Source organism: Cygnus atratus, chromosome Z (assembly GCF_013377495.2).
Source record: "Cygnus atratus isolate AKBS03 ecotype Queensland, Australia chromosome Z, CAtr_DNAZoo_HiC_assembly, whole genome shotgun sequence".
NCBI lineage: Eukaryota > Metazoa > Chordata > Aves > Anseriformes > Anatidae > Cygnus > Cygnus atratus.
In genome coordinates, this window is record NC_066396.1 from 82,932,735 (window position 1) to 82,950,270 (window position 17,536).

General features: G+C 38.1%; 1 protein-coding gene across 1 annotated transcript in view; it reads right to left on the minus strand.

The window, feature by feature from the left end:
• Positions 1–17,536, minus strand: part of MCTP1 (multiple C2 and transmembrane domain containing 1) — a 191,593-nt gene that overhangs the window by 24,368 nt on the left and 149,689 nt on the right. Inside the window, 1 exon segment of the mRNA XM_050716521.1 lies at positions 13,555–13,608. Within this exon segment, the coding sequence (XP_050572478.1) occupies positions 13,555–13,608 (54 nt within the window).

The window sequence follows — 17,536 nt, forward strand, 5'->3', positions numbered from 1 at the left end:
TTCAATAAACATTTAAAAAAAGCTCAGCCACCATTTAAATGGTATAAAGAGAGATCTAAATCTGTAAAACAACAGTGATAACTAAATGCTGCAAATTATAGATAGTTTATACTGGAGGTAATTTAGCATATCTAAGTACTCTTCCAATTTCCTCCTTGAGTGCAGGAAGAATTGTACATTGAGAAGGGGAGGGAGAAGGAAGAAAATAAAGACGGTGGAAGTCAAAAGCCTTTCAAAGTGCCAACAGAATGTAACCTGGCTAATATAGCTGACTTTATAATCTCATGCCAGGTCTCTGTAAACCATGATTGCCCTTACATGCTTTGGCTAGGATACAACTCTGAAGAAAAGCCATTGATAGTGGCCCATAAGACAGGTATGATGACTGGATGGTATCAACATCTCCAAAGGGAAGGAATAACTCTGCATATCGAGGTAGCAGAGGTGTGTTGGAGCGCTAACCTCTCTCTATAAATGATGGAGAAAGCAAAGCAGGATATTAGTAGAGCATAACAGCAACAGTATTTCTACTGTTTAGTTTCATCTTTGAGGAAATACATGGTTTTTGACTCCAGGGAAGCCATCACAGACATTGCCCTTGTAAACAACCTTATTAAAAAAAAGATTAAAAAAAAAAGAATCTTAAAATAAGAACGTGGAGCTTTACTTTACTCTGATCCTACTGATTTCAGGCTCTTTCGTTTTACCTTTTAGTACCTTTGCAAAAGATAATACTGCATTTTCTGAATGTTCTTCATTAATATTTTCTGAATATATCTTCTAAATGATCAGATTGTGAAAACTAACCCCTCCAACCCTCTTTAGGTTCCTGGGAAACTGACAGGGGATACAGAAACCAACCTGGATGTCCAAATCCTGGTACTGACTTTGGGGACTATTTTGATCAAAAATAATCATCACATGCTTTCAAATGAGAGTACACATTGTTATCATAATCTGATAGTGGTGACTGGGAGAGAAAACATGAGTGGTAAATCTCATGATCTCTAAATCATTTGGGGCTTTTAAATTTAAAAAAAAAAAAAAATGTTACGGTGGGCAGCACACAACAGCACAGGTGATGCTCACTGATGTCAGTGGTCCCAAGGGTTCATCATGAAGTTCTCTGAGTTTCTTTGTGCAAATTTGAGAATAAATCTAAGTTTGGACACTTTTTCTTTAAGTCCATTTACAGAGAACAAAAATAGTCGTGATCAATCCCCTCTTCAGTTTTAAAAAAGGTAAATATAATGCACTTCTCTCCACTCTTTCAGGACTCTCTTAGTTTGCCATGAATTTTGGAAAACAAATGTCATTAGAACAGGAAGATCTTATAATTTTCTTGCCAGTCTAAGCATCACTTCCAAGTATCCCCCAAATCAGTCGTTAAAAATGCATCATGTTTCCTTTTTAACTGTTATGTTTTTCTGTTCTACATAGCTGAAAACATTTTTAAAGTATGTCCAATAGCAGATAGATTTTAAACATTTTGTTCTATTTCCCTCCTCGTGCACTACAGATACATTGTCTCCCTGGCATTCTCTTCTTCACTGTTCAAGTTCTGGAATTTCTTATTCCCATTATGCCTTTTAGCTGATGAATTTGTCCCCTTTTTGCTCTCCTTACCTCTTTCCATAAAGAAGTCCTAATAGATTTTCCTAATCTAGTTTTGTCAATTTTTTTTATTATTTTTTTTTTCAGTAAAAGTTTGTTTTAACCTCGGATCTTCAAGAAGTCTCATGAAATTACACAGACTAGATGTTTCTGTTGTTTTTTCACCCAAACAATTTGTGAACAAAGATCACTTCGGTTTTTTGAACTTCAACCTGCTTTGTGAATTTGTGGGGCAAAAATAATCCCTTATGCACTGAATTGAATTCAGTTGGCCACAAATTCTAAGCTGCTGTGTGCTTATTATCTTAGACACATGATTTACCCAAATCATAGCTATACTTTTAAAATGCTCTTTGAATACAGAGCTCTACAGACAATTTGCTCTCAAATTCTTCAGTCATTGTGCTCACATATATAGGTGAAACACATTGGAGTATACAGCCTTTTTCTTTATTTTCTGCCTTCCCTGTATGTTTTCTCTTGATGCAGTTGACCCATATTTTCTTAAAGTGTTACTCCATGGTCCTGCTCCTTATCAAATAGTAATTTTCTAGAACTATTAATATGTCTGACAACTGACAGCATTCACAGGCTTAATCCCCCGGGGTTTGGCACTATGCTTAGCCAATGCATAGGATGTAGGTAGGAGAAGAAATATTTAAAGAAAGAAAAAGAGAAAGACCTTTCTTTCTCCTCTCCATTTCAGGACACATGTACAGACTTCTGAATGCTAAAAATCTGAAACCACACTCTTAATGTCTCACTATTAAAATCAGAATAGAGAAAAAAAAGCTCTGTAAAGCATTCCTATGCATTTGAGGTACTTCCAGTAACACCTGTTAATGATCTGGAAGCGCAATATTAAAACTTTCTCCTTTCACAACAAAGTCTAGGGAAAATAAATATTCCAATGTCTCAATTAGGGATTTGAATGGCTGGCATCAAAACATGTATTACAGGCAAAAATGTGAGGCTATGGGGGGGTTGGTGTGGGTTGGGAGGAAAAAAAAAAAAGCACTGTCTTAAGAATATAATATAAACAGTGTACAGGTAGGAAAATTAATTTAAAAAGCCAATGCAGTTGGCAACTAACCAACAACAAGAACAAACCAACCAACCAACAACAACAAAACCACAATCAAAAACCAAAGCCAAACTTCTAGGGTTCAATAATTACTTTCTGCCTTTAGAAGTGTTCTGTTTTGGTTATCTGGAAAAATATTTAACTATGTTCTACATATCATATCTTTTAAAATGTGGCACCTTTCCTTGCATTATAATGCTTTTGTAACATTACACCATTTGTTGTAAGAAATGGTATTTCTTCGAACTGGACAGGTTATGCCTATCTGAAACAACATCTGAGCTCCTTTTCAAAATAGCAATTTGGAGACAGCAATTTGGAAAATCCAAAATATTCTGTAACTTCCACCAGGCTCCCAGGAATGGATTGCACTGTTCTTTACCTAGATCAATAGACGCTGTCTCATACAGCTTGATTACTAGCAAAGAGGTTTGTCACTGACATTTTGGTGAAGGCTTCAGCAATGAGAAGTGCTGCCCTTGAATCTGCTGGCTCGGAACCCACCCTGCATGACCGAGATTTGTGAGCAACATGAGTGCACTAACATTTGCAGGTAGGTTACTATTTTGTGGGAATTTTGTCTGAGGCTTTTGGGGACTACGGTCCACGAATAAACAGTCCCTGAAGTCTGACTAGCATCAGATGAAAACACAGCCCTAGTCCAGCCAGTTCTGTTTTCCTTTCAAAAACAACCAGTCTTAAGGACAAGGAGCTTCCAGCGGCCTCTTCTTGGAGGTAAGCTCCCAACTCCTGCAATAGGATGCCTCCAAAACAATGGCATTTCATACCTTAAAGTGACCTCATTTGCTTGGTGTCTTGTGTTTCTTCCCTCAAGCACCAGTAATTACATTCCTGGTCAGATTATTTTGAAAAGCACCTGTAGTCTTGTTTGAATACAGCTGTTGGTAAGTCACTGCAGCTCCTCTCCATGGTCTGCAGGTATTGGTTTAGAAAGCAAACCAACAAAAGGACAGTATGCAGCTGTCATCTGAACACTTTTAGTCCATTTTCAAATAAACAGACAACATTCCACTGGGGAAAAAGAAAACTTCAGCACTTGCAGGAAATGCCATTTCCATGTTTATGCACCAAAACTTCAAAATTCAGCATAAAACTTAAAAAAAACTCATGGTGCTTGGGAACACATTTTCTTCTGAATCAATATATCCTCGAGAAGACGGGTGAGAAAGATTACACAGGATAACAAATGTTTTTAAAATTTATGTAGCAACAAACTGACTCTTGGGCTATAATCTTATGTAATGTAATTTTTGATAATGCAGCTTTAAGCTTTCCCTGAACAGACTACAAAATCTTACTTTTTAATAGACTGTCCAGAAACCACAACTATTGCTATGCAAACCATTCCTCTATCAAAATGCATGGGAGTACATTATACTTCAGAAAACAGCTGAGTAAACTGTTTCTTGATCTTCACTATATGCTACATATTGATCTAAAATATTCATTCAGCATTTGTTTTTTGAGAGTGGAAAGGAGAGCAGACCAGGCACTTCACAGAATAGGCAAGAAGATGTTTTGGTGCACCCACACATAACACACGTATTTCAAATTCCCCGAAAAGTTAAAAAAAAATCCAATCAGAAATCAGCCTCTTACTCAGCAGCAAAGAAGGTATTCCGAAAGATTCCTACCTATTCTATCCCTACTGATATTTAAATTTTCAACCAAAGAGTAATTAAAAACCAATAGACCTGTTCCATACTTAAATTTAAATTATAGCTTATACAATACATTAAGGAAGTATCAAACCATGGCTGTGTATGCTGAAGGTAGGAGGAACTGCAATATTTTTTAGTGTAAAATACCAAAAAAGCACATCTACTGAGCAATTGATCTTAAATAACTATTTCTGATTGCAAGAAAGCCTCAGATTAGCAACAGTGTTTTGACTTTTTCACACTGTTAAAGAAAAACAGAAAGCAATACTTTTTCAACAGAATGCTTTTTTCTCAGACCTCTGTGTTACTTAGATGCCATTAGGTACCTGTTACATTACATAAATGAGTGGTGTCCATTTTGCTTTTCTAAACTTGTTTGCCTTCAGAACAAAAACAGTCTGCTAACATAAAACCTATTTTTCCCATCCCAGACTTTGTTACTTTAGCACTCAAGCAGACTAACAAAAGATAAAAAGGGAAAGGAAATAGGAGAAAAGGGAAGAGGAAAGAAACAATACTTAAATATTTATTACCCGTTTTTCTTATATGCTTTTTGAAATGTATGAAAATAATCCACATACATTCTTCAGCTCAATTACTTACAAATAACCTATCTGTAGAATCAAGTAAGTCTGTCAGTTGTGCAAGTTTATTTTTCCATGTGCTATCTCGAGATAAGCAAGTCTGTAATATTAGATTTCCACTGACATAATTGTGCATGAATTCTGATCTGATTTAGTATTACATGGTGCAAAAGGTGACACATTTTCTTTACTATAGCCCATTAGAAAAGGAAAGGAATTGCCAGCTTGTGAAATCTGAGGAGTTTGATTGAAAGACTGTGGGACTTTGAGGTCAACTGGGTGGAAAAGTAACTTGCTCAACTACCCCAGGCATTAAGCACTGTGACAAGCAAACCAAATACCCAGTGTAGTTACTCAGTTAGACAATCAATAAAAAACATTGCATTATCAGACTGCTACAGCTGTATTTTAACCTATCGTATTACCTCATCTGTTCCCAAACCAGTCAAACATACATTTGCTGATCACGCAGATAACACAGATACCACCCCAGTCCTTAAGCCACACTTAATACTAAGCAAGAGTGGTAATACAACTGTTTATTGCTTTTCCATATGCCATAAATTCTAATTTTCTGGTCTATCTAGATGGTGCACCAAAGGCTACAACCAAAGTGCTACTGAGGAGGTGAAGCTGGCTTCCAAAACCGACACCTATGAGATTTGAGGTTAGCTCTGCACATGCCCGCATGGATGCTCAGCCAGCCTCTGCTCCCCCTGGGCTCCTCCTTGCCGCATGCCTGCCCACCTGGTGCCAATCCATTCCCTAGGTTGTCTCTATGTTTGTTTGTTTTTTTGTCTCTGCATCCCCGTCTCCTTCTGCCTGTTCCACCTCCTGCAGGCTCCTCCACTCAGAGCTGTTCCCACTAGGTTCATGGGTGGTGTCTGTGCCCCCAGTGTGGGACTCAGCAGAAAAGCCAGTAAACCCAAAGGAAATGCAGTCCAGACCTGGCAGGAGCCCACACTGAGCAGGAGCAGCCATGGTAGGTCCCGGCCCCACCTGAAGGATGCGGGCTCATTCCCTCTGTGGGAATGCACAAGGGAATTCACAAACGGAGCAAATCTGCAGATTTCTGCTTAGGGCTGGCAAACTGCTGCCTCTTCCCCATCTCAGACCTCCCACCAAGCCTCATAAACTATCCAAACAGGGATATGGTTTTGCAGAAATTAGGAAAGCCTCATCCTTCACATTACAGTCACCTGTCTGCCTGGCTATTTTCAAGACTCTGCTAGCCATGGTACAGGGAGGTAGATAGTAACAGAAATATGTATTTTTTCCACACTGAAAAGCAATACATTCTTCCCTTCACTTGTATGTTGAAATCTACAGAGCTGTTTTACTGGAAAGTTCCTGTGTTTAAATAATTGGCCTGTAAACTTCATCATTCTGGAGTGTGAGCATTTGAAAATGTGGTGCATTTCATATACCAGTTCCCAAAAGACACCAAAACCAAGAAGCTACAGAAACAAATCAGCAAAGATGGAACTGCCATCCCAGCAGAAACTAGGAAGGGATGCAGGATGGAGGAATAGGCAGAAGCCTCTTTCTGCCATGGAGAAGCTGTCTTCTCTGCAGAAGTATTCAAATATAATTTGAACTCTCCAAAAGGCAAGTATACTGCAGGGCAGTGGAGCAGAAGGTACCTGGTAGCAAAAAGCCCGTAGCAAAGTCTCTAGACATCTGAAGTCTCTGTCAGTTAGGAGCTGTATGTCCACAAACATCTGCTGGGATGGATGGAAAAAGTTACCCCTTTCTGAATGGAAGCATAGCTGAATTTTTCTGAAATTGATGATCACAGCAGTTCATTTAGATTCCCCGCTAAACTGCCACACCTTTGCATCTTTTACAGTAGCGATCAGTAAATGCATAAGATTGATATCTACAGACCTAAAAAGAAGTAGAACAAAGCCAATTATATGTACTATTTGTCCACAAGCTTTATTTACACCCAATTTAGCTGTTAATGAGCTGCAAATGAAACCTGAGTGGCAGCAGACACTGCCCTCTGCCACAGTGCACTCTGTCTTTGTGGATGCCGCTGCACATTGCCGATGCTGATTCCACACCACGTTCATCTGGGAGCAGCTTTTGCACTTAAATTCTTTGGGGCAAGGGTGCCTGCTTCATTTTGTCAGGATTACATTTTCTGGATGGCCTATCCAGCAAGTTCTTCACTGATCCACACATCAGCATTAACTAAACAATATAAAATCTACTGACACATTGATATTTCAAGCTGCACACAAAATATATACATAGTTTGCAAGAAACTGCAATTTATTTTCCCTTATTCCTGTATCTGTCTGCATAAAGCACAGCAATACCTGATCAACTGTCCTGTGAAATGCTTGTAGTTCACATTGCACGTTTTCTTACAAGCATTTCAGTGAAGCAGAAAGCACCTACCTAGCTTTAAAGAAAGACTTTCAGTTGTGCTGTGCTGCTGGCCTCAGCAGCAAACCTCAGCTGAAAACCAGACCATCACTTGCTGCAGAGAGCCACATTACTGGGCATCGTCCTCACCCACATCATCTTCTGCCACTCCTTCACTCACGTTCATGTGCGCTGTGTCTGCCACACATCTCACCAACAGGGACTGGGTCCGTGCAGCACTCACTCAACCTCACGCTAGTGCATCTGAAACCACCTCACTCTTCTACCCGGCCTCCAAAGTTGTGCCTTATCCATTGCCACCTCTGCTTTCTGTGCAACTTGAATGAAGACCTGTTCTGTATCATGGGTTCTACATTTTGCTGTGGGACAAGCCCCAAAAAAATCTCTAAAAGAGGTGTTTTGGGCTGCTCTTCAGAAGGATAAAATGGGAAGTTACAAATAAACCTAAAGAAATATTTGGGTGGCTGACAAATACTCACGGGATAGAGGGGCTTGCTTACTGTTGAAGGCAGTATATGACAGTGGCTTAAACAGAACCCTGATCTCATGAGTCTGTGTGCAACTACATTAAAGAAAATCTAGAAAATCTGTTAGAGAACGAGAAACGGTCCATTCTCCCTGCTTCTGAAGCCACATAACAAATGAATGCCTTCAGAGCTGAGGAGCCAAGTGACCTGCATGCATGTTAAGGTTTCAGTGAGAACCCAGCAGTAAAAGCTTTTGGTCTTTTCCTTTAACACTTATCATTCCTCTCCCCTGAGTCACTGAGAAGACCATACAGATGCTTTTACTACATCTCATTTTATACAGCCACTTTTTGAGGAGCTTGGTAAAAAACAGACCTCTGCTTAGTCTCAAACAATGTCATTCAGCTTGGTTATGTTGAGAAGTAATACTAAGGGTAGAGGGAAAATGTAGGGCAAAATTATGTCATATTCTGAAACAGCTAACATAATTAAGACATATTCTTCATTTAATTTAATAATTTATTGAATTATACTTGGATTACTTAATAAATGAAGAACATTACCCACACTACATTAGTCACAGGTGAAAAAAATCATATACATGGAGGAGTGTAATTTGTTCAACAGTGTATAGACCCACAGTCCTCCAGAGACAATCTCACACACCTTTAAGGTGCCAGACTTTAAAGACAAGTGTCACTGAAGATCTTACTAATATTAGTGAGATACTGATCTCACTAATATTTGTTTTATTACACTGATTTTGACTGCACTGGGGTAAAGAAGCCTGATCCTGCAAGATGAAAATCTCTTGGTTATCTGTTCTCAAAGGTGCCTGCTTTGATCACAGAGCCCCTTTGGTGCCCTAGTCCTGAGAGGGATGAAATTACGAAATTGAAGGTTAAGGAAGTGACTGTGCAAAATGCCCACATGATGCAAGGTCCATCCAGGCAGAATTAGCTCCACGACTGAGAATGGGTTGATCCAAAGATCATAAAACAGCATAGGCTGACGTTTCAGTTCCTGGCCTGAAGCAGTCTACCCCTTCACCCCTCCTAGTAGGTACACTTACGACGTAAACCTCATGACCCTTACAACTGCCCCTCTCTGAATAACTAAACTGAGGCGAAACCAACTGCTTGACTTTTCCTGCAGCTACTTATTATTCCTGAGTACTCTATTGTAGGTTTGTTTCATAAGTAGTGACAATCTAGCTAAGTTTTTAGGGGACAACAGTTTCATGTGCAGCTACAGTTTAAATGGAAGCTGTTTAAATTTTATTATTTACAGCTGATATTTAAATGTTAGTGAATGTAGCTTTCTAATGGTGGAACCAAGCTACAGCTGAACTTGTGTGCCTATTTGCAACATTCTGGAACGTTCTCTTTTTACTCCACTGACTGCCTATTTCTTTCTTGTTTTCCCACCATTTATTTTATAGGAATCAACTGCCACTACAATAGATTACAAGCTTCTCTTCTATAGAATATAAAAGTATACACTGTATTGAGTTTATCTTTTCTCCTCCTCATGATACACTCTTGGAAAAAAAGGCAGGACAGGCTATTGAGACAGGTTACAAACTTGTCTTGGCCTGAAAACAAAGTTGGTACCTCTTGGCAAAGATTATTAAAAGCTTTAAAATGTTTTAATTTGATTCAACTATCCTTCATTATAAGACCTTTTAGTTATCTTGAAACATACTAACATTGAATGAGAACTGCATAGATTTTTTTTGAAAGTACAAAGCCTGGAGAGAGAATCGTCAAAGAGTACAAATGATTGGAATCTTTTGTATTATTAAAATATTGTTACTGTTAATAGAAAAAATAATAATAAAATAGAATAGTGCTCATACCATGTGTCTTCTTCCTCTTCAGTCTGTGATAGTGGTGTTACTCACTAGCCCAATTCTTTGGCATGCTGAGTGCTTCCCACAAAATGGCTGAACGGAATGGCTGAGCTGAAATTCTCTGCAAATATCTGAAATCTATGTGGAACTTGTTCAAAGAATAAAGCTACGTGAAAAGTGTACCTGGACTTTTTAGATGACAAACTAAAATCTTTATTACATACGTAGATTATGCATATTGACCACTATATCATCGTTACATAACCGTGTAAAAACCCTTTTGATAGCTTGTTGATAACTTGACTTCATGTAATTTAACTGACCCTTATTTGCTAAGATAGTGTGTAAGCCAGTGTTTGGAAGGGAGCCAAAAAATGAAGAGAGAGAGAAATCAGATTAAACTGTAAATCTTTGGTTGGCATAGATTTAGTAATCAGTATAGAACATATGGGATGCAGAATCCAGTGCTAGTTCTTTGAAAAACTAGTATTAAACTAAGGACAAATGTCTGAGCCAAACTCATCTCAGTTCTTAAATAGGTAACATGGCAAAGAAACAAAATTAGAAAAAAAAGTATTGAACTGTTAAACACTACTTTGCAATTGATATAGCAAGAAGCATACTTGCCATTTTTTTATTAGTCATATTGCAACTGAAGATGAAAGTTTATATTCTCCAGTTAAAAAACAAAAAACAAAAAAAAAACAAACATCCTGTGACCTTAAATTGACACTCCTGTTTACTTCAATTGCAGCAGAGGGTAAAATAAAATAAAAAAATAATAATCCAGAATATTAGAGGCAAATATGTTGTGTAAGTCTACCTTGTCAAACTCCTCTCAGTAACGCACACACCACTATTGATAAAATGCCCAACTTTAACTAATTACCTGCACTTGAGTCCTTATCATCCTCAGCTTATTACCTCTGTAGCCCTGCGACGTGGGGGTGTTGGGCCACAACCCTCCATCACGCATCCCACAACCTACATCAGCGCGCGCCCACACGGACCTCATCAAGTAGCCCAGGAGTTGCCCTTTCCCTGCAAGTAAGTGACTAATATCTAAGCTGGCTCTGAAGAAAGACACTTTTCATAATCGCCCAACAATCCGCTAAGTGAAAACATATGGATAGGCTTAGGTAGAGCCTGCCAGGGGTCTTTGCTGAATGGAAAACAGGTGCTCCAGTTCTGTGCCATGTAATACCCCATTTACCGTTAAGTCCAAAGGTTACAGGACTAATAGCTGCCTTGCGGTAATCACGGAGAGCAAAGACACTAGCCATGGTCAAACATCTGGGACATATTTTACATGCTTGCAACATATGCTTCAGTTTCAATTAAAGCAAGGCTTTGGCACATTTATTAATCTTTTTACTTTTATCACATAAGAAGACCCATTTACCTGACTTTTCTATTTTACCACATGAGAAAACAGAGAAATAATAAAAGCCAGAGGTCACTACCAGCTGGTGTTAAAAATGTGTATATGTTTTCTCACAAAACTTCATTTTGCACACAGCTTTAGGAAAACATATATGTGAATTAGAATAATATGAAACTGCACTCCTTCCATTTTGACAAAAGGATGTAACAGGACCTGCAGTAATAAACAGAGTACGTCTGAGTGCACCACAAAGGAAAAAACACCCTACTGCACTTCCAACAACAAAAAGTTCAGTCCTAGAGAAGCACTTATGTTTTGCAGTTTAGCCCAGTGCCTGCTTTGAGGGCTATTGAATATACATGGTAGTCCACATATTTTTAAGAATCATAATTTTCTTTTCAGTTCAAACAGCATATTCAATTATGAGAACTCAAAATGTTTGCAGTAATGGAAGCAGCTTTGAAATTATACAGACAATCCTAGACACCTTCTATACAGAAAGACAGGTCTTAAATATTCAATAGAGGGGCTCACTTAATGCACGTGGCAATGTAAGTACTTACTTTTATTCAATATTGGTAACTATATCTAGAAAAATATATGAACTCTATTGTCAATTTGAGAAAGCTAAATATTAGATCACAACATCGAAACCTAGAGCGATATTTCTAACTAGGTTCATCTGCCTGGCATCTGTTAACAGCTACGGAACTGGGTGAGGGGTGCCGGGGAGAGTGGGCTTGCCCCCCACCTTCATCTTCCCTTTTTAAGGAGTTTGTTTAGCAATCTCCAAAAACACTACAGTGTCTGACTTAAACTACAAGCAGCCAAGCATTGTTCTTCGTGAACTAATCACAGTTATTTAAAATATCCAGGAGCACACATACTACTGGGATGATACTTTTGCACCAGCTCTAATAATAAAGCAGGAACAAACAGGAGAAAATGGCCTCAAATGGATGGCAGATCAGTGTTTATCAGAAGAGAAATGATGATTCAAAGCCAGCACGTTGAGTTAAAATACAAGCTCTTCACAGCTACATGGCTGACCTTTGCAATAAATCATATATTTTATTGCCAGAAGTGCATGCTCATATCATTTAGTGTTAAAAACCATCACCTATGTGTTTTGTAAAAGAAGGTTTTGTTACTACAGTGTTTGCCAATTCTGAAATGATGTAGCTAACGATTTAAGTGATGTATAGAAGAATTTCACATAACATCTTTCTGTCAATTGTAAAATGTTTGAGCTGGCAACAGAATGAGGAAAATACTCCTTTTTTATCATCTCTCAGATCTTAGGTGTTAGCTAACAGAAAAATAATCATTCAGGGGATTAACTAATCACAGTGAATTTTCTGACATTTCAAATGCTGCTGCCAGCATATGAATTCTTACAGTGGTATATAACTGTACATCTCAACTAGAAACAAAGGTCAAGGGCATAAATTAAGATACTCTGTTTTTCTCCTCTCAAAAAAAAAAAAAAAGAAAAAGAAAGAAAGAAAAAAAAAATCACTGCTTTACTACAAGAGAAGTGTGTGAACATCTGTGAAGGTCAAAATCATCTGTATTTTAACATACAGTTCTTGTAAAATTATCTTTCTTTTTTTTAGCTTTTCTTTTTCCTTTTCTTTCACTAATACCATCTCACTGGTATCAAAATACCAGAAACAACAGGACTGTCTGCACTGTACTTGTCTCACCAGAAAGGTGTCCTGCCAGCACTAGCCATTGCTTCAGCAATGCAAGGTCATTCTAATTTCTTTTCTCCGGTTTTTCCCTCTCCCTGGGGGACTACCAATCCAAACAGTCCCATAGCTTGGCTCAATAAGATGTGGAAACGAGCTGTTATTTACTGTGGTTGCAATCCTCAACCCAACCAGCAGCCTCCAAAGTGAACCAGTTTCCTCCAATAGCTGAATCATCTGCAATAGTTTCCTGCCTTGCTGGGCCACTACACCAACTTCAAATCAAATGGATGCCTATGAGAATTGTGATTATTTAAATGTCATACAGAGTGCGAAACATTTCAGCCATTCTTCTACCAAGTAATTCTTTGAAAATTATAGATGTCAATATCCCATCTTTAACCAGTATGGAGTTGCTATTTTTACACCATTTTCCCCCTAAAGTGCAGCCCTATTTGTAATACTCAAGACAGGACAAATTTTTGTCCTTCAAAAACAGTTGTCACTGCAGTTATCTTCACAAGAGCTATCAAGTTCCAGACAAGCTGAATTATTTTTGTTCCTGGCAGAAAAAATATTTGACCCAGCTCCGGACCAAGAAAGAAAAAAAAAAAAAAAAAAGCAGGATTTATAGTCCTCTATCCTTTCCTGCAACACACAGTAGCATTGTTAGGATGATAAACAGCTCTGTCCAATTTTCTGGACTAAAACACTTCAACTCCTTTTTTAACTGTCCGTAAAAACAGTGTCATGTCTAAATTCTCCCATCCCCAGGTACCCAAGTGCTAGGAAAGATAATTACCTTGTCATCTCTGTCATCCTCTTCTTCCTCGTCCTCTAGCATGTCCTCCACTACCTGCAGACAGAAACAGTAGTAGTTGTCATGATTTAAAAAGGAAGAGTTTTGTTCTGTCAATTCTAAACCTTTTGTAGATGAAAACTTTATTAACATTTGAAATAAATGCACAGAAGGAAAATGAAATGTACAACCAGGAAAAAACTCTTGATCTAGAGATTCAAATTTTGGAAAGTGTTATAGCTGTAATTGACCTACATTAGGGAATTATATACTGAAAACCCTTCCTGTACAAAATGCTTGCTTGACAATTTAAGTATTTAAAAGGTAGTTCAAAATTCAATGTGTGATAGTTTTAACTAAAGGAATCCTTTGTCAGCTCCACTGGTGGCTATACAGAACACACACACTCTTGCTTTAAATTTAGTGTTACCTAGAGAAACATGCAACATTTAAAATAAAATTTATAGCATACATCAAGATATTTTTGAAGAATAAAAAGCTGGGAATAAATTCATATTAGCTTGTCTCTTACGATCTACAACAGTGACACATACCATATGCTCTATTAGCATTAGCACTATGTTTCTAATAGTGATTTTATACAATCTGTGCATCTAACTTTCCTCACATTCATTGTTAACTGTAGCTGCCACATGTACACATGTATTTTTCCATTTAAATAATCTTTTCAGTCTAACACTATGAAATATATACGCTCATTCAACTAATTTTACAAATATTAATAATTTATTAATCACAGCATGAGCATGAAATGAACCACTATTAAATCCAGTTTACAGAGCAATGAAATGACTTTCTGAAGATGGGCTGTGGCTGAATCAGTCTCAAAACCCAACCCAACCCATTCTATGATTCTATGATATAAAGTCACAATCCCTCTCTCATAACACTGTGATTAACTCTTCAGCCTACCTGATGGGAGAAAATTCTCTGTTGACAGAATTGAAATAAACTGGTACCCACTTATATGAGGAAAGATGTGGCAACTTATGTTGTTATTTATAAGTAAATACTTATTGTAATATAGGAACAGCCATAACGAAGCTCAGCAAAGATCCACCTAGCCCAGTGTCATATAGATGCCTAACAAAAACCATGTATTATGCATTATAAAACACACAGAAAAAAAGGTCAAGAGAAGGAAAAAAACACATCAGTATGAAACATTAGTACTTTGGCCTATGTTACAGATTTGCCACCATATGAAATGATAGTTTACTTTGTTATATAGCCCAAGTCGCAAATGGCTTAAGTGTACTTGTCATTTAGGACAACACATTCAAATTACAGCCTCAGCATTAGTCCCCAAACACAGCTGCAACAGACATCAGTCCCCAAACACATCTGCTTGAAATCCATGTCTAAGAACTGAAGGACTTTAACATGATTCAAGGGCGAAATTCAGGAATGGGTTAGCTCAACCATCAAGAAGATCCCAGGTAATAATGCTCCAAGGGCCTAGGCAAAATGTAAATAATGCATAACATCGATATAACATGCACCCACAGCAAACTACTCTGCCTACATCAGCTGCACAGGTCACAACATTTCCAATTTCAGATGCTCATCCTCATTTGAATCCATTCCCAAACCACTTCCAATAACATCTGTGGGAGTTTGGAGGGGAGGGAGCCTCCAATCATATCTACTGGCTACTGTGTTCTGGAGCTTAGAATCAAAAGCAATACTAGAAACACAGAGAACAGTAAAGAGTAAGCATGTCCAATGGCACATGTAAGTAACATAACCTGAGCAACTAATGAACAACCCCTCTTCATTTTTTTTTTTTTCTGCAAAGCAGAGCAGTTTCAACAGGAAGGGCCTGACTGGCTGGATTGTCTGCAGCCTCTGACCTGAGGCCAGCCTTCACAGAAAGGCAGAGGCAGATGAGAACACACAGAGGCCAGAGGAACCACACCTGGGCTTCAGACACTTGCTGTGAAAAAGAAACCCCCCCACCAGCCTCTCCTCTGTTCCCCCTCTGGGTCAGCTCTGCTCTATTTCTTAAAGAAGGAGGATCAGAGACAAGGACCAAAATGTTCAAGATGGTGATAGGCTAGTTGAATCCTTTAGCATGGAGAGATGGAAGTGTTGAGAACATATTTTTGAAACGCTTGTTAGCTCCTGCTTAGTTCAGTGCTCCATTTTATGGATCCAACTTGGAGGTGCCTGAGGACACAGTTTCATAGACCTTTCTGTGGAAGCAAAGACATCTTCAGTTTCTCACAAACCTGCATCAACTACTTGTTCCTCTCCTCTCAGGGTAGCTCACTCTCATCTTCCCTATGCAGTTCCAAGTGCTTGTGGAGCTCAGCTGTAACTACATCATTGGAATGATCCAGTTCTTAAAGAAAATCCACCCTAAGACTTCTAATGTGGATGGTTTTAGTGACCCAGTTTATAGAGTGGCTCCAGATTTGCTTGCATCAGCTCTACAGAGGAATTGGTGAACTGAGGAGAGGATGAAAACAAGCTGTTAAGGGCTGCAATGAGATGGAAACTCTCTTAAATCAGTTTTGCCACACACAAAAAGGTCTGTAATTACATCATTAGGTGACTAAAGCCCAAGGTATAAACCTAAATCTGTTGACTCAGATACTGCCTACGCCTGGAGCTGACTAAACTCACTAGGTCTCTTACTTTTCAACATTAATATTCCCCAGACACTTAAAGATCTCTTTTATGTACATCCAGAAATTCCTTGTCTTGACAGGATTGAACAGTGGAATGCCTATCTCACTTTAGTGCTAAAGTTAGCTTGGAGACAATTAGCTGAATTGGAAACCTCTAAAATTGTTGCAAATGATGGCACCTCACTGAAATCACTTACATGACAATACCCATTCTAAATTATCTGAATAATAATACTTCAAATTCACTTTTTCTTTTTTTTCTTCCTCATCTAATGATCTCAAACTACTTTACAAGCTTCTATAGAGTAGCAAAATGTTAGCTTGTTCAAAGGACATAAAAAGTCCTTTGAAATCCCCTGATCCCATATTTCCATCTCCTCCATTCCATTTTTTAATTCAAAAGCCACTACCAATCTGTGCTCTTGTTCTAGGTTAGTCATACCATCAATTACATTGAGCTTTAGAGTATTGAATTGTCTGGAAAGGAAACAATTCAATTAGTGTAGCAAAATAAAATGTAGTAAAAGTGTTCACATGCCCAAGATGCAGGAATTATTCTTTAAAGAATATGAAGCATAGTCCATGCTCTCACTTTTCTTGAAATTCAAAAGGAAGAGTTAAAAAATACCACGAATGTTCAGACAATATGGACACAATAATACAATTTATTACAGCACCAAATTCGAGTGTTTTCAGAACTTTGACAGAAATTAAAAAAAGGAAAACAGATTCTTCATAATCGCATGATATATGAATAATTGGTATGCTGAAGCTTAACACAAGCTGTATACTGAAGTACAACCTATTTTTGCAGAACAAAGTAAAGCTTTTCAAGATATATTCAGTGAATCTCAGCAACAGATTTCAGTTTAACATCGTACTAAAAATACTGTAGAAAAAAAATCCATTTTGGAATTTTTTTTCCCCTTTGATAGTGCTTCGTTGCCATTCAAATAAAGCGCGTATGCGCTGCCTGGGTTTGAAGCAACATAGTAGTTATTCAAATCTCTATGTCAACCATTATACCTTAGGGAGATATAATGGGGAGAGGGAGGAGAAGGGAAAGGAGGTAGAGGGAGAGAGAGGGAGAACAGGAAAAAGCATATGAAGATAAAATGAAACATTAGAGTTATTTTATTAAAAGTTCTATGGCAAAAATCTTAGATTGCCCCTAGAACACTCACTCTAAATTATGCCTTCCGATAGCTTGCTTGAAATCAAGTAGTATTAATCAAACAAAGGAAGGGCACTGGGGAAATCAGAAAGATCTAATGCAAGCAGTTAAAAGTGACATGACCTTCTGTAATGTCACTTGTCACAGACTTATATGC